Below are 26,904 nucleotides of genomic sequence, written 5' to 3' on the forward strand. Positions count from 1 at the left end.
CCGCGGTGTCAGGGCGACGTTTCTCTGGGTTTTGAACTGTGATTTGTAGCATCAGCGCTCACCCTGCAGCACACGTTCTCATTACAGTCGTACATTAATCACCTTTCGGTCAGCGCCTTGCTCTGGTTGTCTCTGGCGGCCTGCAGGTCTCGCTCCAGCCGCTTCTTCTCGGACTCCAGCTTTTCTGCGTCGTTGGGCTGCAGCCGCTGCCGCGGGCTGATGTACTGCAGCTCCTTCAGAAGCTCCTCCTTCTCGTTGATGAGGATGAGGCGGTCCCGCTCCGGGTCCAGCAGCCCCGGCCACGCCTCGCTGTCCAGTTTGGCGATCTGCACCTCGATGGTGGCGATCCTGGGAGAGGAAACGAAGGAAACAGTTTCAGCTTTTTCAACAGAAATCGTCGTTCCAGCCGTAAACAAACGTAACACTTTAAAATCACCTTTAAGCCCAGAATCAGGCAGATTATCAGGAGCAAACAGACTTTAAATGCACCGCGACGTCTCGCTAGTTTGATTAAATCTCACATTTTTGTGCTGAAGATCAGACTTTTTCATCTCAGAGATTTCCTTCTAGTATCCACCTCCAGCCTCATCATTATCTAAGCTCTACATTTGAATCAGCTGACAGTGTGAGAGACAGACGGTTACCTTCTCTTGGCCTCCTCGTACTTCAGGCTCACACGAACCTTCTCGGCCAGTTTGTTGCTGCTGGTCATGAACTGAATGAAAACAAACGAAACAGCACGATGGAGGTTAAAACTCAACGTTTTACTGACAACACTCATTGAAAACTGTGGACAGTGTGAGATTCCACTTCCACTAATGTTCCACAACAACAGCGTTCGACCATCTTGACACACCAAAGAAGAAGAAAATAATAAAGAAACTAGCTGTGGAGTTATAAGTACACTGGATTATATTTGACAATTAATTATGGCGAACAGTCATAATCAACGAGTTCGTGCCCTGGACGCGCTCCGGCTCGGGGCTTACCTCGGCGGGGATGTCAGTCTGCGAGCTGGCGTCGGAGTAGAGCCGCGGGACGGACAGGTCGGAGTTTGCAAGCGAGGTGCTGCTGCCCCACAGCTCCTGCTGCGAGCCCGAGTCCAGCCGGAAGCCGTCCTTCAGCACCGCCAGTTTCTGCAGGAACACGAGACAAACAGAGAGGGCGCCGAAGGTCACAGCACGAACCGCAGCGAGGAAAGAGGCGCAGAATCACGACAGCATCGCAGAACGCTTAACAGCCACCATCATCATTATTGTTACTATTATAAACCTTTAAAACCTGCGCATATATTAAGTGAATTACAATTTATATTTGTGATTTTTTACATTATTTCAGTATAAAAATCACAGAAATAAGACCATCGGATTCCACCTGCGTGAGGGTGTCAGTCAAATGTTTGTGAGCCCGACATTCCTTTCAAATGCTCTGACCTTTGCCCTCGAGTCGTATTCGATCATCGAGGAACTGAAGCTGAGAATCATTTATGAACTGCAGCCTGTTTGCACAGAGCCACTCAGTGAACGGCGCTCAGGGCAAAGGGCAGGCGTGAAGGAGCGACTCCTGAAAGTGAAAAAGGAGACGCTGCTTCTGTGTTTGCGCTGCAGCCGCCAAAGCCGCCGCGTTCCCTTTCATCTTTACGACCACGATGAAGTCTGCGGTTGGTTTTGAAGTGTGCTGAGGATTGCAGCTTATCCCCGCTTTTATATGGAGCAGAAAAATAACACTACACCTCCATCATTACAGCATTTACAGTCCCACAGTTTTATCTGCAGCTCCATTAACGCGTGAAACGCTTTAAATCAGCTTCTCTGCAGATCTGTCAGCTGAATGTTGGTGCTACCAAATCTCCAGTTTAACCACCTCCCGAAGGCGTTGGACTGGATTCAGATGTGGGGACTGAGGAGGTCACTGATCTCCTGCCCCGTCCTCCTGCAGTCAGCCGTGAAGAGCCGAGAACAAACCAACACGACCGGACGACTGGGCGGGACTGAGGTATCCAACGAGTGCCTCCCCAGACCTTCACTGATCCACCAAACCGGTCACGCTGAACGACGGTACAGGCAGCGGAACGTTCTGCAGACCCTCCCACGTCTGACACATGTGCTCAGGGTGTGGCCTCTGCAGGGTCCAGGTCACCTCACGCTAACAGCAGCGAAAAGACATCAGTGTGAAACTGTCCCTGTGGGGTTTGTGTCATCATTGCCCCTCTGGTGCACTTTGTTAACGTCATTCAGGCCAAAGCAGCTGAACCTGATCAACACCCCCCTCTGATACTAACTGATGACATCAGACTTCATGCAGTACTCCGATAGAACAGGATTCCTTTAATATTTGTGTATATACTCATATTCAGAAATAAATGTGTGGTTGTTGACATGCAGATATACGATGTGAACACACAGGAACAGACAGCCTGACAGACGGAGCTGTCAGCTGCAGATGGTAGAGGGGGAGGAGGAGGGAGACGGACAGAAGGAGGAAGGCAGCAGATTATTTATTATTGAAGACACTTTCCTCCTCCTACCTCCGAAGCAATCTGCAGTCACAGCACACCTGACGGTTTCCATCTTTATGTGCGTCGCAGTGAATTTTTACAATGATGCACTTCAAATGCAGACGGCAGACGCACACGTCTGCACCCTCAGCTCCGTAAATTACCACCGCATACGTTTTCAAGTCGTTGCATCAGAGCCCAAAAAACGACACATCAAACACTCGAAGTTCGTCTCAGTGCACACCTGTAAACAAACCCTCATCCTCTTCATGCAACTTTAATCCCCCTGCAGCCGTGGAGGAAATATGGACGAGTTAATGCTGTAATGAAAGGACGTGGAGGAGCGAATGGGTGCCGGGAGATACCGGCGTAGGTCGCCATGAGGCCATCATTCATGCAAAACAGAGAGCTGCAACCTGAAGCTGTGGGAGAAGAAAAGCAGACCGAGCGGCCTTTAAACGGCTCGACACACATGACGGCCTGCAGGCTTTTTAAAAGTCACTTCAGCGTGAGTCACTGTGTACATAAGATACAGTACATGAAAACAAGATAACAGAGAGCCTGGAGCTGAAGCTACACTTCAGGACTCGAAACCTCTTTAAAAATGCCTTAGATTAAAATTAGGATCAACTTTTTGTGCAAACACTGATACCAGTTTAATATTAACAGCGAGGAAGAATGAAAGCTTTGTTCACGTTAACGATAATTAAACACGTCCGTTTGCTCCTCGAGCATTTCAGCAGCAGCTTTAACCACCGACTTCTCCGCGAGTCAACCGAGCTTTCCATCTCTGTAATCCAGCCCGCCGTCTTCTTTTTACCTTCAGGTTCCTGCCGCCGTTATCACCCCGGTCCCGTGGTCACCAACGGGTGGATCGCGGTCCAGGTCTGGACCCATCTTTACAGGCCCAAGTTATTTTAATCTTTTGTCTTTATGTTGGTGTACGTACAGACGAATGCTTTCTAACTGTGTCCATGTGATCCTGCTCGGCCAATCACATCAATTACAGAGTGAAAACAGAAAAACAGGAAGCAGCTGAGCTAGTTCACTGTAAATGCATCTGATGGAATGAATAAAACCTTAGAGGAGCCTCTCCTCATCATTTAAATGTATGTTCTTTGTTGTATTTGACAGCTCGACTGCACGCAGACACTGAATTCTTTAAGGCTGTTTTCCTCTAACCGGACCTCCTTAAATCGTAGCTGGATCCCCTTCCGTTGGCCGATCTGGGTCTAACCCTCAGACACTTGTATTTTTAATGCTTTACGTGAGCGCTGACGTACCAGCCCGACGTTGCCTCGCGGTTTTAACGGCGTCAGTCTCTCCCACTTTACGATGACGTAAACAGCTGCACCGCAGACGTTCAGACGTTCTCTTACAGAGTGAGAAATGCCAATCACATTACTGCGATACAGAATGACACCTGATCGTTTTTTTATCGATGCCTTTGACTGAACTCACACGGCGTCTGCTCCACGAACACTTTAAGACCATCGCCTCTGTCCTCGTCATCATGTGACACACGTGCACAGCTGTAAGATGAACATACACGATGCTCCCAGCTCGTCTAAACTGAACTCAAACCTTTAACCAAGCCAAGCAAGGTCCTGCGTCCAAAAGTTCAGCTGCACATTAACATCGAGTGCCCTCCTGTCGATGAACGAAAGGAGGAAGAAAGACGATCCAAACGCCGGCGTGAAGCACATAGAGTCAAGGTAGCTCTGTGGTTTTATTTTGAAAGGTCACGCTCTGCTGAAACATCCTCACAGCTGTCTGATGTTTTTAACCGTTTATTGGTCCAAACTGCTTCTTCACGCAGGTCGAGGTAGATTTATCATCTCTCCAGACGTCCCAGAGTAACTGTTAAGCCTTAAATAAGCCATAAATTACACGTGAAGCCTGCTGAGAGTGTAAATGTGAGAAGTCCAGGCTTCCAACCCAGGTTTACCTGCATGAGCTCCTGCTTCTCCTTCTCCCCGGAGCTGATGGCGTCGCGGATGGAGCGCACCTCGCTGAGGATGGCCTGGGCCTCCTGCAGCCTGTAACCGGACGGGCTGTTGGACACCTTCTGGTCGATCCTGGAGGAGGAAGAGAAAGAGGAGGAGGTCAGTTAGGATTCAGATTGAAAACCAAGTGAGCAGATGTTTGTTCACTTAGCGGCGCTTTGATACAGGGCCAGAGGAAGCTGCTCAGCGCGAGCACGTCACTCAGCAGTCTTCTCACCTTCGTGGTTTCCAGTAAAAACACGTCATTCAACATCTATCGGCTCTGACTTTTTACTCTTTGTGGCGGAGCGATACACATCGAGTGTAAATGTCAGGGACGAGGTTTGGATTCCACTCATGACTGTAAATCGAGCTCCGATGAACCGAGCTTTGATTTTTCCCCCAGTTTCGGGTACGTCGCGCCCCACAGGTGACCTCAAGTGAGTCAGAACTGAGGAAGCCGACAGGGCCGCGTTCTGACATTAAATCGGAATAATTGTGTGAAAATACGGTCAGGATGTTCTCCCACAGCCGTCCTTTCTCACAGGCATCACAAGCTCAAACGCAACCTTACTGCCCTGCAAAAAATACCATTTACTACGCCATAAATGTGCAACAGTCTTGTATAATTTAGATGGATTCATGAATCCCACGCCTTGTTTCAGATTAAAAGACTCTTCCAGCTCTACTGGTGAACTCATAACTGTCACTGGTATGAATGAGTCACCAGTTTATCAGCCAACGTGTAATCAGGCTGTTGACTACATCAAACCCTCTGCAGGAAATGGTGTGCGGTTTAGGCGCAGGAGCGTCGACCCGGACAGACACGCACGCGCCTCCGGTGGCCGGTCTCTGAATCGCTCAGGGAGGCGGATGAGGTCCAAGCTTCGCCTGCTGGGTTTTTATTTGTTTCTGTTTGTTTTTGCTGTGAAACAGCTGATGGGACAGATGTTTTCAGGACGCGAGTGAGTGTTTAATCCCTCCTCTAATCGGCCCACAGACCTTTCAAATATGATGGATGATTTATTCTATATTTTAATGAGAAATTAAAAATAACAACACGCTCAGTCGTGGTTGATATTTTAAAAACCGAGCAGTCAGTGGAACGTGTCAGTAATTCCAACTCTAACTACGACGAGGGTCGACTGTTGGTTCAGGTGAGACGCAGGATCCCTGTCACGGCTGCGAGTGCAGCTTGGCTGCGCTCGGAGGCGGCGGCAGCAGCCGTGTAAAGCCCGTCATCGGTAAGTCATGCATGCATCTGAACAACCGGCCCGTCCACATTCTTCAGAGAGGGAAGAGGGGAGGGAGGATCGGGCCGAGAGGGAGCGAGCGAGCGAGGGACAAAACAAGGTAGAGCAGGAATGAGGAAGCGAGCAGGGAGGGAGGCACTTGTCTGTAACAGGCCGAGGGGACGAGTAATCCTCTGAAATCCCTCTCAGACATGGACTCATGTTCACTGAAAGCAGTGCTTCAGATCTAAACGTGCACACACACACACACACACACACACACAGATATATATATAATTTATACAGGAGAGGAGTGTTTGCTGAAGGGGGAGGTGCCCTCTGGGTTTTTATGGTCGAGGGAGGTCACCTGGACCTGATCATCAGCAGGTCCTGCTCCCGTTTGGGTAAACACGCCTGACACATGTGACCTCAGACTCACGTCCGCACTGAAACCCGCAACTTTAAGGCTGATTCACGGTCACGAGCACGTTTGACCCCGAGTCCTGTCAGACGAGGGCGGGCAGCTCATGAAAATCACTGTGCTTGGTAAGTAGTGTAGTATATTAATCAGCTGTAATCTTTAGGCTCCACCTTTAATACCAAATATAACAACACGTACTTCAATTTACTGAACAGCCATTTATCAATAAACTGAACACATGTATTCAGATTAATCACTTCATATATTTGGACTATTCTCCTTTCAGCTCAGTGTGAAGCTGAAACATCGATAAAGGTTCAAATTAATCTCTGTCTAATTTACAATCACAGGCACATCTGTGAGGTTTCCCTCCATGTTAACAGATTATATTATAATCCTCTACGAGAGCAGGGATGTTGGGCACCTGTCACATCAGCCCTGCCACTTTGTCTCAGCCGGTCTCTGTATTATGACAGACTGGATCAAAGAGCGGTTGCAGACCTGCTGCCGTCTACAACATCCTGGACTTCATTGCATACAGTGTCTGTTTTCCTGAGTGTGCCTGAAGTGTTCAGAAGAAATCAAATCTTTTTCCTTCGTGCTAAAAAATGTGATTTCACGTCAAAACGATCCCAGTCCAGTGTTTTTCTCCTTTAAACATCCAGATTTGTGTGTAATGTTGATGTTTGATGGGACAGCCTGGTTGTTGAATTTGTGGGGAATGCTTTACTGCATCTTTGGTTACAATACTTGCTTGGATTTGATGCATTTATACGTTAGAGCTTGTGCAGGAGCTACAGGTGGATCTGCTGCGAGGCCTCGTTTCCATTTTTCAGAGCGCGGTCCAATGAACGAAGCTAAACTCAAGTCCCGGGAAGCCTGCGTTTACTTTTGGGTTTACATTTTTCTCTCTTTTTTTGCTCGTAAACTTTCACTCTCGTGTGTGGCAGTGAAAACTTATCAGGAGCCGAGCATGTGGCTGCATTCCAGTCTGAGCCGGGGGGGGATTGGCTGTCCGGACGCCGTCTGCGTAGCGAGTGGAGCGGGAGGGGAAAGTCGCGGAGGAATGCCGTCCAACCGCTCGCTCTTTAATCCTCCTGACACTCTCACTGTGCCGTGAGGGGCAAGACAAACAGACCCAACATTCCTGTTCGCACACAGAGGGAAAAAAGCCTCGGCCACTTTAAGTTCATATTCGGAGGGGTGGAAGCAGGTCAGAGGCGAGCGCTCACATCTGCATTGTTCCTGATAGAGTTTAACGATCAGAAGGAATGTGTGATATCAGCCGAGGCGATAAGTGGCGGCTCGTTTACACCACTTCAATCTCCACTTTCACGTTTACAGTTAGACACACACACACACACACACACACACACACACACACACACACACACACACACACACACACACACACACACACACACACACACACACACACACAGGGGCAAATTCCAAACATCGCTTCACTGTGATGCAGACAACAGAGGAGAGCACGGCGACGATATCGGTCAGAATCTGACACGTTCATGAATTCATGTGACGTGTTTTTCTGATTCTCCTGATCTCAGCTAGAAGACGCTTGTGTTCATTTTATTTATTTATTTATTTATTTTTTCAGTTTATTCATTTTTATTGTTGCCCGTTTTGTTTTCTTGCCGTAGCTCAAGTGCTTCGAATGTAGGGATGGGTATCAAAACCCGGTTCTTGTTGAGAACCGGTTCCCACTGTTTCATTTCCTTGGAATTGTTTGCCATTTTTGCAAACGATTCCCTCATCGATTCCAGAGCGTCATTTACCTGGCAGGAAACACGGCGGCTCAAACGCTCAAAAGTTTGGTTATACTTTACGAGAGCGGATGACAACAGGGCAACTTGCAGTACTTGCAAAGTAGATGTTTCATTTAAGGGAGGAAACACTACGAATATGCAAAAGCATTTGCTCTCAAAACACGCGATGACCTTAAATGAATGTCGTGTTTTTAATTCCGCTCCGGACTCGTGAATCTTAACCCAGCAGCAGCGGTAACGTTTGCACGTCCTCTCCCGTTAATGCGGCAGGTAAATAATCAACTAACAGTGCATATTATGTTAGCGCGATCTGCCTTATTACAAACCTGCCATTACTGTGCATTTAGGCGACCACGATGAGACAGACTGAGTCTGGCTCAGATGCTGGCAGTTCTCGCTGCAGTCTACCGGTAGCGTCTCCTTTCAGGCCAGGATAGACGAATGTCACCGAGCAGTGACTCAGTTTGTGGTCAAAGGCTTGCACCCGTTTGCCACAGCAGATGATTTTCAGTAAGTGAATGTGTTTAATTGTAGGCAGGGACATTACTGGATATTCTTGTGTAATTGCTACAGAATAATTTATGTTATACTTTGTTATTGCTACAGAAGAATATTTATTTTATTATTTTACATTTACAATTTTTTTTCCTGGGGACCCTGTGACACCCATTGAAGAACCGTAGGCTGGATCTCTTAAGATCTCACTGCTGGGTTTGTAAGGCCATGTTACTCCTAAATTTCTATCTTGTTCAAAGAGAAGATATAAAACAAAGTTCTAAGCTAATCTTCTTTTTTAAAAAGAGTTGATAAGAGAATCGATAAAGAATCGAATCATTAAACAGAATCGAAAATGGAATCGGAATCGTGAAAATCTTATCAATACCCATCCCTATTCCAATGATAAAACTTTAATTTCAGACTCTTGAACTGTTATTACTGCATAACAGTTTTTTTCCATCCATCGTGAAGCTTTTCCTCCCAGACCAGACATTTGTGTTAGTGTTAGATTTTTGAATTTTCTGGAATAAAACACAGGTGGTGGTTTACTCTGGATGAGGAACAGGAAGAATGCGAACGATAGCCCTGATGATCTGGGATCTACAGTAACCTGTGGTGAATGAGTTGTTTGTATGATAACCTGGTATAATATTCAAAACTGCACCTCAAAAAAGAAAAAGCCCTCCAGATTTCATCAAACAGGAATATTAATCCTGTGTTTGTTTGTGCCCGAAACGTCAACAAGAACTCGAGAACGGCTTCGGTCACACAATCTGAAATCCTTTTGTTCCTCGTTCGGGACGTCACACCAGCTCTGAACAGCACAAACATGGCTGCGCTTGATTTTCAGCCACAGCATCAGTAAACTTCCTCTTTGGCTGACATGTCGATGCAAACCCAGAATGAAAAAGTGAAAACCTGCCCAACAAACTAATATCGAAACAGCTGAGCATTAATCTTTAGGACGTGGCTGCTGATTGTCTCTCCGGGTGGAATTAATCTACCTGTCTGCCCTTTAAACTGGGCTGTGAGACTGAGGGAAGGTCACACAAACACTTTCTATTCATGTCAGATTCTGACCGCCTCGCAAATTAAATAAGGAGCCGAAAAAGGTGAGGACCGAACCCCCCAGCCGGCTGCTCGCGAGCACGCCTGTCAGCACTGCCCTTCAGCGAGGAGGACGGACTCGCTTTGCACCCCTCTGGACTCCAGCAAGGCAATCGAGGTAACGCAGCAAGAAGACACGGGAAACTTCAAAACTCACTCTTTGAGCGTCTCGAAGCCTTGCTCTTTGTACAGCAGCTCCTGCTTCATACAGGCGAGGTCCCGCTTCAACTTGTTCACCTGAGAAGAGGCAGAGACAGGGTGAGGGTTAGAGACCAAACCTCCAGGACCAAAACGTCTTACATCTTTAAAAGTGGCTCACAAATATGGAGTTTAATGCTTCAGAGCAGCTGAGCTCTGTGTGTTACCCTACAGGTGTTTAAACAAGACATTTCAGACAGTTTTTTCTACTCTCAGATCTGTATGATGTCACAGAGAGGGGCTCTCTCTTTATGGGGGGCAACCAATCAGAAGAACGTTGGCTTAAAAGTAGTTGGAGTGAAGGCGACATGGTTTGTATCAAAGGGAGCCCAGTATCAGGCAAATAAGGATCATTCTGAACCGCGAGTCATGCAAAGCGGCTCTAAAAGAGTCCAAAACATCTCACGAGGAAAGAATGAGTTTGGTATGTGGTCGTGCTGCTTTGAACAAATTAAAATGCTGACTATGTGGGGGGGCGTGGCCAGAGTTCGACTCAGGTGACTCTTCAAGTGCATAGTTGATCCACAGCCAGGAGGTGTGTGTGACGCTCTTTGTTTTTCCCCTTTCAAGATGAACAACAGCAGGGTTTACACCAGCCTAGGAGGCCAGAAAGCTCAACACCCCCACCCTGCAGCGAAGCGCCCGGCAGCCCGCAGTGCCCGCCGGCCGTTAACGTGTAAACTGTTCACTAATCAAAGCAGGTGGGTCGTCCTCTGCTGTAGGTAAATGTGACTCCGTGCTCTCTCTCACCTTATTTTCCTAATGTTTGTTTACATGCCTGCAGGCTCAGCTAACGTTATGCCTCCTATTTGGACGGAGGTGGTCTTACCCGACTTTTGGCCGTGGATATCTCGGCTTTGAGGATGTCCGGGTCGTACTTGCTGGAAGAGGACGATCTGGAATTCACTGTGGAAACAACGGGACGTTAGACGTTAGAGAGGCTGTGATTTCAGCTTCAGGCTGAGGCCGAAGCATTTGGTACAGTCTCAGTGAGGAAACCTCTGCTGAATTAGTTTTTAACAGAAAAGCTGAAAACCCCAAAAAATTATACAGAATTTATTTATTTTTTAAATGTGACAATGTACAGATTAATAAAAACGTTATTTTACTCTTTTTACTTTTATTGAACTATATTTATTAAATATTTGTATTTTTATTCTGAATTTGAATGCATTTTTAATTTCAATTTTTTTATTTTTAAAAATATTTTCATTTTTTATTTTTTATATCTTGATAAATATTTTTATTTTACTTTTACTTGTTTGTTTTTATGTTAACTTTATTGATATTTATAAATATTATATTTATTTGAAAATTTTAAAAAATTTTCTTTTTTCAAATTAAGGGATTGTTTTTACATTTTAAAGTACATTTTATTATTTATTATTTATTTATTAATTTATTAATTCCCTTTTTTTATTTTTAATAGTTTCTTAATTATTTATTTTATCTTTCTATATTCTTTTTATTATTTTCTTGTACTGACGACTGTTTTTGACACTTTTCTCACGATCACATGTATGAATGCGTGATTACTGCTGTCACTGTCACACTGTGTGATGCCAGCAGAATTAGGCGTTCTTCCTCCTGCTCTCACATCAGTGTCGTCTGCAGACATCAGTCACAGACTCCTGCTGACCTCCTCTGTCCATCACATCGCAAACACAAAGAGGTCAGAGCTGATCTCTCGTGTAAAATCAGACAGACGGAGGTTTTTGATTTCGGCCGTCACTCACAGCTCGTCTGCGACGTGGACTTGTCCCTCCACGCGTCGTTGAGCTGGCGGTACTCCTGCTGTGCCAGGCGGAGCCTCTGCTCCTTCACCTGGTAGATCTCCTTCTGGGCGCTGAGCGCGTCGCTGGCCACGGCCAGGTAGTCCCGCAGCATGGCCTCCTGCTCCCGCTGCCACTGGGCCCGCGGGTCCTCCAGCTGGGTGCTCTCTGGAGGAAAACACGATGAAGAGGAAACATGAGCAGGAGTTCAAAGGTTGGAAGAGGCACAAAGCTTAAAAACCTTTCTTAGCTTTCTTTTGATGCAGCAGAGGAACTGATCACAGCTTCTTAATGTACAACAGAACAGAAAAGACTGTTACGACAGTGTAATTCAGCAGTGTCCCATAAACCTGCCGGTCCTTTACTTCATGAAGCTGAGCCGCCTCCAAGCCTGAGCGAGAGGCTGACTGGTGCCTTAGCTCATTCACAGAGGAGGGAGAAACAGGATGATGAGGAGAGAAACTCACTGGTGTTGTGGTCGACATAGTACGCTCCGACGACGGGGTCGTACGCCTCCTCCCAGCCAACCGGCAGCTCGTCCCCGATGCAGTCGGCGAACGTCAGAGGCTTCGTCTGCCTGAGAAACAGAAAAACAGAGTCAGAGCACAGAAAGCTCTTCATCACTCCTCATCATCAGGGCTGCCACAGATCCGGATGCAAAGAAGGGCTCTGACTCGCCTGTTTGCATGAGTTCTACATGTTTTTGTGTTGCCCGCTCGATGTTTAAGATCGAGTCCATTAAAGCTGTTTATTTGGAAACGCGTCCAAATCAAACCCAAACATTCAAACCCTGCTGAATGAACCCACTCAAACACTGTTTTTATCCCCACTCGCTCTCTGTGTGAAAGCTTCTTCAGCAGCAGCAGCAGGAGGAGGGGGATAGGAGAAAGGCTGGGTGTGTAGGGGGGTGGTCCCTGTCACTCATCACAATAGGAGGAAACCGACCCGCCACATTCCACAGGCGGTGGTGACGCATCGCCTGGAGGTTTCCGGGGCAACCTCTCGACCTCAAAGCGCCTTGGCTGACATTAAATATTAAAAATCCCACGTGGACTCATAACAACCACGTTACCGTGTCATATTCTCCACTTCACAGTCCTGCTGTGCGTGAACTGATCTCAGGACATCAACCAGAGGAAAGCTGGGACTTTTTTATTAAATGCCCACTGAAGACTCATTTTATTTTTTATATTACTCCTACACGACATCTTTAGAAAGCGATTTATAATTTAATTTTGAAATTATATTAACTATATGGAAATGGATGGAAAGGAAGGATGCGCCTCCATCTGAGCCGTATTTGTATTTATAGCTTTGCCAGCTTGTCCCCTGCTCTCGGCCTCGCTGTGTGTGCACCTCCTCGCACACAGAGTGGAGCAGGCTTGACTTCAAAGTAAAAGTCGTGCTTTACTGCTGAAACGACACATTTCAAAAAGCCTCAACTTTTACTTTGACGGTCTCCGTTTACAGTTTGCATCACTCTTAGTTTCACAGCTGCTTCATCAGCGGTAACCTGCGAGTAAGCAAAGCACACAGGTCTTTGTCTCAGTACGAGTACCTCTATGTGATCATGTTTCCTCCAGAAACCGCTCGCCAACCATTTTTGATCGTTGCCTCGCCAAATGGTTGCTAAGCGCTCACTGTGTGGCTTAAGTTTCTACTTCCCATGTCTGTGAGTCTGCAAGGGTCCGAGTGATGTAAATTTGACCATCAGACAGCGGGCACAGGGGTTTATATGGATGCCATGTGCCTGTTTTGGTGGTCGCGCACACTCGTCCACAGGCAGAGTCCACAGAAGTACAACCGGAATGACCGAGTGTAATCAAGGCTGTAACGACGACTTCTAACTTAAGTGCAACAAAAGCTTCCAAACAAGTGTTTGGCACATAAGAGCTCGAGCGAGCGGGACAGAAGCCGAGAGTCAGCTGTGATTTTCAGTCACGTCGACACGCTCAAGAAGTAAAAGCTGCTGAGTGAAAAAACTCCACACTGTTCGTCCTTTTAATGCCAACTTCCTCCGTCCTGTTTCAGATCTCCTGCTGCTGACGTGAGCTGAACAGATCCACACCCGATCCAGCTGGACTCAGAACCCAAACACTGGATCGTGTCCATAGCTTCTGCTTCTTTGTACTAACAGTACTCATCTTTTTATATATAATTCACAATGTTCACCACATGTTTGGTGAATGGATAACTAAAAGTGAATACTTTCAAAACAGTAAACTGAATATTAATCTGTTTTTTTATGGTTTATATTTTCAGAGATGTTGACATGTTAGCCACAACTTAAAGTGAGTTTGACCCTCGTGGCTCACGTCATCCAAATATGAGAAGCTGAAAATCCACATCCATAAATGATGCTGCCCTCGTTTTCCTCACTTTAAGGTTTCATTTTGTTTAGATACGGAAACTCAAACACATCATCCCAGCGTGCCAATTATCAGTCGACAAAAAGCCTGTGTGTGTGTGTGTGTGTGTGTGTGTGTGTGTGTGTGTGTGTGTGTGTGTGTGTGTGTGTGTGTGTGTGTGTGTGTGTGTGAGATAAAAGCATTTGGATGTGTCTGTGTGCTAAGCTTTGTCCAGACAAACACACAGATGTATGAAATCCTCCCTCGCTGATTCCGAGGCTTGTTGCTAGCGTTTCTTTTCAGCGTTCCTTCGTTATGTCGTGACTGCAGATAAACTCGGAGTCGGCTCACCGCTGACGGCAGAAACTGAACTGGGTCCTTTTTCAGCTGATGAATAATGAAAGGTGCCCGGAGAAGACCCCCTCAGCTCAGCTCTAAATTTAGCCGGGGAAGACGGAGAGGCTGCTGATCCCAGAGAGAGCCGGCAGTCCGACCGGCCGGCAGCTCAGGTATCCCATTATTTGATTCCTCTCTCTCTTTCTGTTTCCTCCCACCGCCTAAATCCTATCCTCTGATCGTCGAGCCGAGGGGAGTCGCTAACATAGTCACTCTCCGTCAGTTTCCCCTCACAGCGGCGGACCAGCTGGCAGCGGTGGCGACGGCCTTCGTTTCACCGTCAGTCAATCAAATGGTGCTTGTGTGCTTCTCGCATGCTTCACTGCATCAGCGCTCAAACCGCCTGCAACGGCCAAGGGAGCAGATCAAAAACAAGCCACAGTGAGCGTAAACAAGCGTGCCGATAATACCTCAACAATGAGACGTGTTCAGTCATGTGTGTTTGGACCGTTAGTGTCCAAAATCAACAAAATCTAAATCCAGCACACTTTAAGAAGTCCTCACATGCCACAGCGTGAAGGTGAACACCTCGGGTATGTGTGTTCACGTGTTTTTACTTTAGATGACAGGAAAATTTAAAAAAGGCAACTTTCTCCTGAGTGGGATCCCCAAGATGACCATATTAGGGATATCCTCTCTCTATGACATCATACAGATCCAAGAGTAGAAAAAAATTGTCTGAAGCGGAGTGTTTCGATCAGGCTCGCAGGGGCCTGGAGCTGGAAGAGGAAACCTGTTGTCACACAGCTCACCTGCAGGGCTGCCAGTCATCTATGTGGATGCTGGTTTCTACTTCAGACCAGTCGAGCATTACTGAGCTAAATCTCCATTTACAGGGCGCTTCTGAGCGTGGAAATCACGCAAGATTACACATTTAATGCACCGCTGCCATTAGAGAAGCAGTAAACTGTTATTTTCTTTGCACTTACAGATTTTAAAACTACATCCTGTGAGTTTGGGCGTAAGCGGCAGGATTCAGAGGGGATAATGCTGGAGTCGCCAGCCCCACCACAAAAAAAAAAAAAAATTTTAATTGCACCAATTACAGGACTTTTAGCGTCACATGAAAGGCTGCACATTTTTGAGCTCACACAAGACTCAAAGAAGAAGCATAAAAGTCATTCTGGTGACGTTCTGGTCAAAAATGAATTTGCAGTCTAACAAAAGTGGGTGAAAACCTGATACGAGTACGTGCACCCCCCCCACGCTCAGGTTTCACATACCAAGGTAAACACTGAGCCGAGCCTCGGCGCTCTGATGCAAACTGACAAAACGAGAGGCAGAGTGCAAACACACAGGGCGGCGAGCTGCATAGCTGAGCGGTGAGTCAGGCGGCGTGCAAATTCCTCAGGTTGAGTTATGAGGCTTCAAACCAGTTCATAGCTGCTCAAGGTCCAACTGTAAAACACCCTCACCACATCACAGCCATAAAGCTCCACCGACAGATAACCGGTGGATTCATTACCGAGACGGCCTGCCCCGTGTCACCCACCTCATACCTGCGTTATCTGACCAATAACATTCCTTTGTTCTGATGACACACGTTCAGGGCCAGCAGCAGAGACCTGACGCGGCAGTCTGGACAGTTTATAAGCACTTTCCTCATTCTTTGAGTCTCGAGGTGTAAAACCTCCCGCTGAGAGCGAGAGGTTGTTGACTGTACAAGAAGAAGAGCGGATGATACGTTTGAATTTGGACTCCACATCCCTGTCATCCAAACCTGTACGCCGGCTAAAGCTGCAGACCTTGGGCTGTGGAGCCCGCTGCCCTCTATAGATGGGTTTCGCTTCCCAACAGATGACGCAGTTTTGTAAAAAAAAAATAATGCATTTTTGCTTTTAAAGCTCAGTGAAAACCCGTGTCGACCAGTTTACCGCCCCAGAAAAGCAGGTGCTGCGTTCAAACTTTGGGCGCCTGCAGAAGACTCAAGGTCTGCATCGTCCAAACTCTGACCTCGTCGTGTCCTTCAAGGTACTCAAACTGATTACAAACAGTTTCTTTATAAAGGAAAGCAACGTAATTCAAAATGAATCAAATGACATCCAAACATTTTTCAGCGTGGTTTCAATCAGCAAGGACAAAATGACACATGTGTAACCGCATCTGTGTTTTTAACCCCGTCACACACTCAACACCCCGGGTACACTGAGCCGTCACCCAGCATCAGCTGCAGGTGTCGTTTCATACATTAAAACAGCCATCTTTATTATATTTCCCTTTACAGAATCATTTATTATATTACAGTCACATTTTTAAGTTGACATTTTACCGTATTTTTAGCGTTTTACTTATTTATTCCATTTATTTGAGCTCTAAATGGAGTAAAACTAACAATCACTCAAAAATGATTATTTTTTGTATTTTTTTTATCCAATTGATTAATTTTGTCTTCTGAGTTATTCTCCTTTTAATTATTTCAACTTAATTAATTCTTCTCAAGCCACAGTTTTGTTATTAGTTGGATATATGTTGCATATATATTAGGGGTGCAACCATACACAAAATTCACGATTCGATATTTTTTCGATACAAAAAAAAAATGTTCATGCCTTTTTAATTTGTCATTTATTAAAATTATAAATATATATTTTAACTCAAAAGTACAGTTTTTAAATTTAATGTTGCTGAAACAACAAAGTAATAAAAAAATAAATATATCTGATTGAGGAATCACTCAAAAGAGAGTTTATTACAGAGAAATGTCTCTTTCCAAAATAAAAGCTATACTATACGCTTCTTCTGGGCTATATTCTCAGCAGCATATTAAACATATCAGGCCCCCATAAGGAGAATCCTGTGCTAACGGCTGTCTAAATGACTCTGGTAAAGTTTGTAGCATGCGTGCTTGTTGTTTTTGTCTGCTTCCACTTGTCTTTGCACTAGGATGATGTCAGCGCAAATGTGCAGTCATATTCGTTGTGTTCCCACTAGTGCTTTCAGGTTAATCTCGTTGAAATGACCTTAACGCCACAACACGGCAAATCTCCGTTAACGAGCTACCTCTGATCGCCCCGTGCCTGGGGCAGGATGGCCAACACGTTAACGAGCTAACTGCGCTAACACACTAGTTCCCACCCATGTAATTGAGCATTGCATGGCACATCCAACATACTGTTTTACTTTAGTCCATGACTCGCTTACCTTCAGGGTCATACGTCACATGAAAACCAAAATAGTTCCAAAGGCCAGATCTGAATGAGGGTGGGGGAGGTTCAATTTGCCATGTTGCAACGAGCTTAGCTTCTGTCTCGCTAGCTTGCCCTGCGCTCTTCCTTCTGACTATGCTTTCTGTATTGAGCACTCAGTGGATCTGCGCTCGACTCCTAGGCGGAGTAGTCGAACGCAGATCCACTGAGCGCTCAACACAGACAGCATCGTCAGAAGGAAAGTTGATAAAATAAATTACAAATTTGTATTGTTCGATACATATGCGTACCGAACCGAAAGCACTGTATCGAACGGTTCAATATCGATACGAATATCGTTGCACCCCTAATATATGCGTGTATCTTGAACATCTGGCCATCAGAACGTGGATTTTGACTGAATTTTCAGCTTTAATGATGACTAAAGACCTCGCACTGTTAAATGTTGAAAACCGAGATCAGAATCAGGATGAGTGTCCATGGATGAGGATGAGTTTTCTCGTGTGAATTTGTGTTTAGTCTGGGACGTGTTTGTTTATGTTAAAATAAAAATCTAAAACAGAAATCCTGGTTCTGTTTTTTACTTGTTTTCTTCCCCTCGTTTCTTCTTTTCATTCGGGCTGAAGTTCTGCATAAACCGCTGCATGCTGAGCGAGCTTTAGAGCCCAAGGCCACCATTAAAATGGGACTGCACAATTCACAAATAGCCTTGTTAATTAACAAAGAGCAGTTTTTATAGCTTCAGAATCAGGCCATAACAGCGCAGGAGGAAAGCACAGTGACAGAAAATAACAAATATTCCTGCACAGCTGCAGGTGGACTCCATATTCAAATACAGAGCATCAGCTAAGCTGCTGCTCTCGCTTTAAATACAGGACGAGTGTAAGAGATGCTCCGAGTGTGGAAATCAGACTCGCTGTCCGTCTTCATTCCTGACTACAATGGGAGGATTTACACATGACTGCAGCCTTCAATTCAAACCACCTCGTCCCCGAGGTTCCTTTACGAGAAACGATGCTGTAATCCAGAGCAAACATCGATGAGCGCATGAAGCAATACGGGAATGAGGGGGAAACCTGTTCGACGCTGCAGGAGTAAAAACAAACAGCGGAGAGGTCGTCCTTCCATTTGTGGGTCAGCCTTTAAGTTCACGCGGTGCACATTTCTGCTGTCAGGCGAACGCACGTCTGACAGCGGGAAGCGTTCCACCTTCGTTTCCTCTCCGTGTGAAGAAGTCAAAACACGTCATCTTCCAGGTGTTTGAACTCATCACAACAAGCTACACCCAACACACAAACACATCCTGTTCCAAAGTTTCACCCCATGAAGCCACACACGAACGCCGCGGGGCCTGAGGGCTCACGCTGGGTCTTTCCCAGAAGCATCAATCAGACACGTTAACCAAAATTAAGCCTTTAAAGTCGCCGCCAAGCTGAAAGTCCCTGAGCCACTGTTACCTACACATGTACACTCTGTACTCATTCAGAGGGTTTGCTTACATTTATTTACTTTTCCTCAAAACTGCTTTTGTATGTCCTCTAAATCTTCCAGGCTTTAAGCTTCTTTCTTTAACTCAAGTCATCCAAAGTTAATCATGAACAAGACGGAGGCAGGTGAAGGAGGAACTGGGTGACCTCCATCTAAAGAAGAAAGAGTGGGAAGCAGGGGTTTCTAATTCATAACTGCTGTAATTTTACAACATGAATAAAACCAACTCTTTAGATGAAGGAGGAGGAGGAGAAATGGCTCGTGAAAGCTTTTGTTTCTGCACCAGTCCGACCAAAGTAAAACCCTCTCATGCTTTGCTGAATAATAAGTCATGAGAGTCGCTGGTTACGCATTAAAACCAGCACGGAGTGGCGGTTAGATCCCGGTTTACAGTTTGCAGGGCCTCACGCTGCACTTTGACCCCGTGCACCTTGGCAGGCAGTGAAAGGGATTTCAGATGAATCGGGCCTTTTGGTTGGCGGCTCTGCGAGCGCTCGGCCCCTCACGTTGTGTGTTTCAGGAATGCGCCTGTGTTGTTTTTTGTGGGTTTTTTTAAATTCAGGACTTTTGTTTTCTTCTTTCTGCACTTTTAAGACTGTCGAGTGTAAAACAACCAGAGGAGAAATTCTCCATTCCACCTTAAAACACACCAGCGACTGTGTGTTTGTTATCTCACCAGCAGCCCAAATAAGTGGAGGCCGACAACCGACGGTACGCTGACACCTGCAACAAATTCTCACTTCCTCTGCTGACTGCAGCTCATCTTGTTTTAATAAAAAACAGAAAAACCTGAAGATTTAAAAGATTTCTAAAAATTCCCAGCTGGTAACTTCGATCGCCTCCCGGCAGTTATTTTATAGACCGTGAGCTGACTTTGCCCTGTGTGATCAGTCTGGTTTTGTTCAGATTGGTGTTGGGGTTTTTTCGCATAACTGCTCAAAAAGACATGAAAGTGTCACCAGATCAATGTTTCTCACACTCGGATCTCTCTGGGAATCTGCCACAAGCCGTCGGGCAGCTACACCGCCCGTGAATAAAGACCTGGATGGGAAGCTTGACATCTGCAGAGATCCAGCTACAGGACAGGCAGCTAACTGTGGTTGCCTCCACCAAGGAAAAGCTTTGAATGAACTCTGATGAGACCCTGTAGGGGTGTCGACTGTTAACAGTCCATTAACACTAATACATGCACGAGATCTTCATGGTCAACTTCAGGATTTGTTTGTGGAAAAATGGACAAAAAACCTGATAACATAGAAACTATGATTCTTCCAGGTGTTCTGTGTCATGTCACATTTGACCCCCGACCTCCCCTAGAAGGTCACTATATTGATCTGCAAGTCAAAGTGATAACAATGCTACATAGAGCATTAAAGTTAAAGTTATGTTTTTTTACTGCCATTTCTTGTTCTGCTAACATGAAGGCATGAAGTGATTCATGGGGGTTCTAAATTATCACCTCATGTTGGACTTCTGACCTCTTCTTCAAGCTCAAATAAGGTCAAACCTCCATAAAATACCATGTCACATTTGACCTCTGACCTCACTTTTATATTTCCCATCTGGCTTTCCTTCAAGTTGACCTCATTGTGTTTTAGAGAAAGTAAGAGAAAGACAGTGAGCTGTTTAGTTAGTGAATAAACTATAGTATAATAATAATAATAATATATCACAAGTAGGGCTGGGCCAGCTCATACCGTTCACAGTAATACCGGTATAATGTTGGGCAACGATAAGAAAATTAAATATCGCGATAGAATATGGGTAAAACGCGCAGGCGCAGGGCCTTTGTTTTCATACGCACATGGCAGAAAAAGCATGGCAGCGACGGAGAATGAGAAGGGCGAGAGCGGATCGTTCAATGAAACGATGAACCAGAATTGGTTTGTAAAAATGCTGCAACTTCAGTGGTGTGGAACTGGTTTAGCTTTCCCCCGTCAGATACACAACAAAGCACTATTTTTGGTAGCGCATGCTAGCGGGCCGTCGTTATTACCGTGTTGTTTGGAAAATACGGCGCACTTAAAATCAATCCTTTAATTTTTCTGAAAATCGAAAGAGCCCCGTATAATCCCGTGAGCCTTATGTATGAAATCTGGTTGTGTTTACTGACCTCGAAACTATTTTATGTACACGGCGCTCGAAAATCTGTCAAATGTTTTAGTACGACTTTGCTAAGCTACGAAGCCGCACCGCTTGATGGATTGTTGGAGCATTACGGCTATCGTAGGCGGAGCCTCGCGGAGTGATACGTACTGTGCTTCAACATAATATTACTGTATTGTGTGTGTATAACCTCTTTTTAAGTTTTGTGGATATTACACATGGTTATGCTGAGGATATGTCAGCCAGTTTCCACTGTAAATGCCTTTTAGTTAAACTGTCAGCGAGGAATTTGCATTTGCACTGTTACATTTTTATCTAACTTTAATGCACATAAAAACAGCTGCTTGTTTAAGTGAAAATACATTGATGGGGTTTTTTGCACTAATAAAGTTGTGGAGTTGTAAAGTATTTTGTCTAGTGTCAGTTATATCGTCAGTTATATCGTTATCGCAAATTTTCAAATGTATATCGTGATAAATATTTTTGGTCATATCGCCCTGCTCTAATCACAAGCTCAAGGTTCTTCATGTCCAGTTATTTAAAACTCCATGTTTGTGTAATCAAAGTAAACATCTGTCACGCTGCCCTTCACTGCACTACAAACTTCTGAAAGTTCATTTAAAAAGAACAAAGAAAACAAAGTGAATGTGTAAAAAAATACAGCGCTGTTCTCTTCAAAGCAAACGCCGCCCACAGAGCGAGAGGGTTGGTGGCGGTTTGCGCTCTCAGAGTGCTTCTTGTTTATTAGCTGTTATTTATTAGGCCGGTATGCGATTGGTTTGGCTTGTCTGTCTGGTTATTTACGTGCAGGTAGAGCTGGGCGATAGAACGATAACGATATGTATCGCGATATAACTTTTACTCGATAGAGAAATTAAACTATCGCGATAGACCTCGCCACTCTTGTCCTCTTAAAAAAAAGAAAGAAGGAAAAAAAAAAAAAAAAAAAAAAAAAAGGTCAGCCAATCCAAATTCAGTAGCGCAGAGCCGAACCAATCACAGCCGCAGCGTCACGTCGCGTGACTTGTTACGTACAGCACAAGTGCCAAGCCGCACGTGTGTTTGTTTGGGAAGCAGCCAGCGGGTAATGGAGGAAATGAGTGTGCCGACTAGAAAAATCAACCGAGCGTGACTGAAGAGAAAACAGATGATGGTTCCAACGCCGGAGAGATTGTCGAACGGAAGAGCCATAGAAGTTCCGTAGTGTGAAGGTATTTCGGCTATTTCAAGTCTGACAAAAAACAGAGTAGCGTGCACTGTAAATTGTGCCGAAAGCAAGTCTGGAAATACAATAAACTGGTGCATGCGTCACACTGTGCGCCACGTTATTGTTTCGGTGAAATGAATTTCTACAATACTGTTAATTCTACTCTCTGCAGTGTTTAAATGCTTACACATACACACAGTTACTGTCCCTCCACACATACGACTCTGTTCTGCTTCTATGTCCCAGCTTTGTTTACTTTTTCCCACCGAGGCTTCTAGACTTCTGATTGGCCAACATTTCTGCACGGTTAGGAATCTAGCGCCACCTGCTGCTTTGGCATGTTCATAGCAGCGTTTTCCTTCATTTCTGCCTTTATGTGTGGACGGGATTATTTTTTAAAACGAAAACGGAAAATCTCCGTTTTCAAAAATACCCGTGTACGTGTGGACGTAGCCTCAGTCTCTGACTGGAAGCGCTAATTCGTCATTCGGCTTTTGTCAGACTAAAGTAACTGTTAAAACTGTTTGAAAAGCTCAGCTATACAACAAGGAGAGATTGAGAATTTCCTTTTAGTTCTCAGTTTATTTGATATTGACAAAAGTTAGTCAGTTTTGTCTGTTCTTCTGTAAAACAAACTAAGATTTATTTTTAGAATTAATATTTTGTTTCTAAGTGGAATTGACAATTTAGTCTGTTTCGTTTGTTCTATTTTGAAACTTAGACGCTTTAGCGGCTGCCTTTTGTGTAGTTTGCAATATTTGCCTTTATTTATCTGAAAAAGTCTCATGTTCCTTAAGTACATCTACCCTGTTGAACTTATTATGGGAAATAAATATTTAAATAAAAACAAACTGCTGATTATTTCTCATTTTACTTGTGAGCAACGGCACATTTAAATCTTACAAATATAGTTATTTGGCTTATATCGTGATAGATATCGTTATCGCCTGAAATGAAAAAAAACATATCGTGATATGAAAACATCTCATATCGCCCAGCTCTACGTGCAGGACGTCTAAAGATTGCCAGAAAATGTTTTCAAACTGTTTTATTCACCGGAGTTTTTACTGAAACATAGCAGACATTCCTGGAATATCACATGCTTGGAAATTGTGGGAAAAATGTGAAGATTTCTGTTAAATGCGGTGAAACAGACTTCTGACGAATCAGGAACCATGCAGAGTCAGCCCCCTCACCCCAGAGGCATTTTCTGAGTCCGTTTACTTACAGGAAACTTTATCAGAGGTTTGGAATTATTCTGGGAGTCAAATGTTCTTGATTAAGAAAAACGGGCAGACGTTCAAAGATGGAATCATCCTCATTTTAATCTAACAGCTGGAAGCACGACCACTTCTCAGACACAGTGTCAAAGTCTGAGGGGTCTTAAGTGACTGGTAAGACTGAAAAACCCTGTATAAACCCACCCTCCCCTCTGCGCTGTGGTGAGCTGAACATGCGAGTCGTTGTCACGCTCGCCTCTTTAAGCCTATTACACTAATGGTTTCTACGAGAGAGGAGAAAAGAACAGGTAACACACCTCCACGCCTGACAGCAGGAATGTAAATGAGCAAACAAGAAAGCACCTCTGGCATCCTGAGCTATGAGATACCCAAGGTTTTATGACAGGTTAACAAACTGAAGGAGGCTTTCTGCTCTGTGACACACTCAGCTCGAGGTTCCATTCTCAGATTATTCCCGAGAGAAGGAATGATTCCTCACGCAGAGGTAAACAGGTATTTGGAGTGAGTTATTTGGAGGAACCTCACTGGACTGGCTGTTCATTACTGACCCGTTTAATCATTAGCAAGATATCAAAAATCATCTACTACAAACACAAAATGACACACCATCCAGAAGCCAAAAATAATAACGTTGCTAAAAAGTTATTTAAGAGCAGTCTAGGTGGTCTGATTAAACATTAATAAATGAACATGTTCAGGCTGCCAAGAGCTCAAAATACTTCACTAGCTTCCAGCTGCCTCACTGCAGCAATAAAAGCATGATTACAGGGTAAAAATGAACTTTTCCCATACTTATCAAAGTGTGTGTATATATATATATATATATATATATATATATATATATATATAAAAAAACACCCAGCACGCCCCTGCGGGCGGTTTATCCTTCAAGCTCGGGTCCTCTACCAGAGGCCTGGGAGCTTGAGGGTCCTGCGCAGTATCTTAGCTGTTCCCAGGACTGCGCTCTTCTGGGATCTGCTGGAGCCACTCGCCTAGCTTGGGAGTCACCGCACCTAGTGCTCCGATATTCATGTAGCCCCTTCCGCCGGGGTTACTTGCGTAGTAGCATTCCAACAACGCCCTGTTTTCGTCCCTTGCCCACCGATGCCTTCTTGTTCCAGTAGCCCACTTTTCGTCAGGGTGCCCTGGTTCCTCAACACCTGACGCGGACCTTGTTGATCCGGGCGACGTCCGAGCCGGCATGCCTTCATATTTATCTGTCTCGCTCATGTCTGCGGTAGGCTTGCTTAGCATAGGGGGTCTAGCCTTAGGACCCTTACTGGATACAGACGCCCCAGGCAGGAATCGAACTTGCGATCCTCTGTTCCAAAGGCGTGTAGTTTAACCACTACGCTATCCAGCTGCTATATATATATATATATATATATATATATATATATATATATATATATATATATATATATATATATATATATATATATATATATATATATATATATATATATATATATATATATATATATATATATATTAGGGGTGCAACGATATTCGTATCGATATTGAACCGTTCGATACAGTGCTTTCGGTTCGGTACGCATATGTATCGAGCAATACAAAATTTGTAATTTCTTTTATCAACTTTCCTTCTGACGATGCTGTCTGTGTTGAGCGCTCAGTGGATCTGCGTTCGACTACTCCGCGTAGGGTCGACAGTGCAGCCTAGGCGGAGTAGTCGAATGCAGATTCACTGAGCGCTCAACACAGACAGCATCGTCAGAAGGAGCAGGGCAAGCTAGCGAGACAGAAGTTAAGCTCTCCTTGTAACATGGACCTCCCCCACCCTCATTCAGATCTGGCGTTTGGAATTATTTTGGTTTTCATGTGACGTATGACCCTGAAGGTAAGCGAGTCATGGACTAAAGTAAAACAGTATGTTGGATGTGCCATGCAATGCTCAATTACATGGGTGGGAGCTAGTGTGTTAGCGCAGTTAGCTTGTTAACGTGTTGGCCGTCTAGCCCCATGCACGGGGCGATCGGCGGTAGCTCGTTAACGGAGATTTGCCGTGTTGTGGCGTTAAGGTCATTTCAACGAGATTAACCTGAAAGCACTAGTGGGAACACAACGAATATAACTGCACATTTACTCCGACATCATCCTAGTGCAAAGACAAGTGGAAGCAGAAAAAAAACAAGCAAGCATGCTACTAACTTTAGCCGAGTCATTTAGACAGCTGTTTAATATGCTGCTGAGAATATAGCCCAGAAGAAGCGGATAGTATAGCTTTTATTTTGGAAAGAGACATTTCTCTGTAATAAACTCTCTTTTCCAAAGATGAGTGATTCCTCAATCAGATACAGGGCTCGCAATATCGCTAGCCCAACGTCCCGGGGCTAGCGATTTTTTCAGTCGAGGTACCAAAATCTATCTCTGCCCTGCCCGTCGGGCTATTGTAGGAAGGAAAAATATATGTCAATTAGGGCTGCCACGATTAGTCGACTATCAAAATCGTCGACGACTGATTTAATAGTCGACGTGTCGTTTGAAGCTTTGTAAGATCCCAAAAGACGCAGGAATGAGTAGCAGGATTTAAGAGTGTAATAACGGACTGAAACAGAAGATGGCAGCACTGCATGTACAAGGATGCCAGCTGCCGTTAAACCCCAAAGAAGAAGAAGCTGTGTCCCAGAATTCATAGCGCAGCCCAGCTCAGTTTCCAACAATGGCGGCAGTTAGTTAGTTTTAATATTACTCGTATTATTCTTTCTGGGTCACAAAATAAACGTTTAACATATTTTCAGGCGAGAATGTAGCTGTGTAAACCTCAAATATCTGCTCAGTTTATCAAGACACCACATATTTTCAAAAGCGCTCCGACGTTTTCGGAGACGTCTGTTACCCACTAGCTCGATAGCTAGCCGGGGGCTAGGCTCACTAGAGCCCAGCGGACTCCCGGCAAATCGTTTTCAAACCCACTGCCGTCTTTCGCTACTCAGGTTAAACATGATATATGAGTCACTTAGATAACTTAAAAATGTTATTGTTTGGCTTTTTTTTAGTATTTTATTTGTTCCTGAGTAAATCGGTTTGGCTGAGATTAAAGTTATAGTTTTTACACAGCTGAATAAACGTCAAGCAGACAGCTGATTATCAGAAGTGTGAGATGCTCGAGAATTTACTCCGGTGTCCTGTTATATTTTAGATAGCAAGGAGTTTATTAAACTTCACTGAAACAATCTGCAAATTTCATTAAAATTTAATAAACTATCATCTTGTCTTTATTTTTAGTTAGCACATACCTTAAACACTTAAAGCTGTAAGCTAATGATAGTTATATAAGAGCAGATGCTGCTGGTGCAATAAGCTGTAGTTTTACGTCCAATGGATGATGATCTGATTAGTCGACTAATCGCAAAAATAATCGGTGACTAGTCGACTATCAAAATAATCGTTTGTGGCAGCTCTAATGTCAATGCTTTTGCATTCTTTCGGAAATGTAGCTGGGTAATTATGT

General features: G+C 44.7%; 1 protein-coding gene across 1 annotated transcript in view; it reads right to left on the reverse strand.

Annotated features, from left to right (window-relative positions):
• wwc1 (WW and C2 domain containing 1) overlaps positions 1-26,904 on the reverse strand; it is a 44,738-nt gene that overhangs the window by 14,990 nt on the left and 2,844 nt on the right. Inside the window, exons 2-9 of the mRNA XM_026180984.1 lie at positions 11,965-12,074; positions 11,462-11,665; positions 10,555-10,631; positions 9,685-9,764; positions 4,446-4,575; positions 990-1,136; positions 645-715; positions 103-348 (exon numbers count right to left, since the gene is read on the reverse strand). Coding sequence (XP_026036769.1) covers positions 103-348; positions 645-715; positions 990-1,136; positions 4,446-4,575; positions 9,685-9,764; positions 10,555-10,631; positions 11,462-11,665; positions 11,965-12,074 — 1,065 coding nt within the window. The remainder of the gene's footprint in view (positions 1-102; positions 349-644; positions 716-989; positions 1,137-4,445; positions 4,576-9,684; positions 9,765-10,554; positions 10,632-11,461; positions 11,666-11,964; positions 12,075-26,904) is intronic.

Source organism: Astatotilapia calliptera, chromosome 10, assembly GCF_900246225.1.
Source record: "Astatotilapia calliptera chromosome 10, fAstCal1.2, whole genome shotgun sequence".
NCBI lineage: Eukaryota > Metazoa > Chordata > Actinopteri > Cichliformes > Cichlidae > Astatotilapia > Astatotilapia calliptera.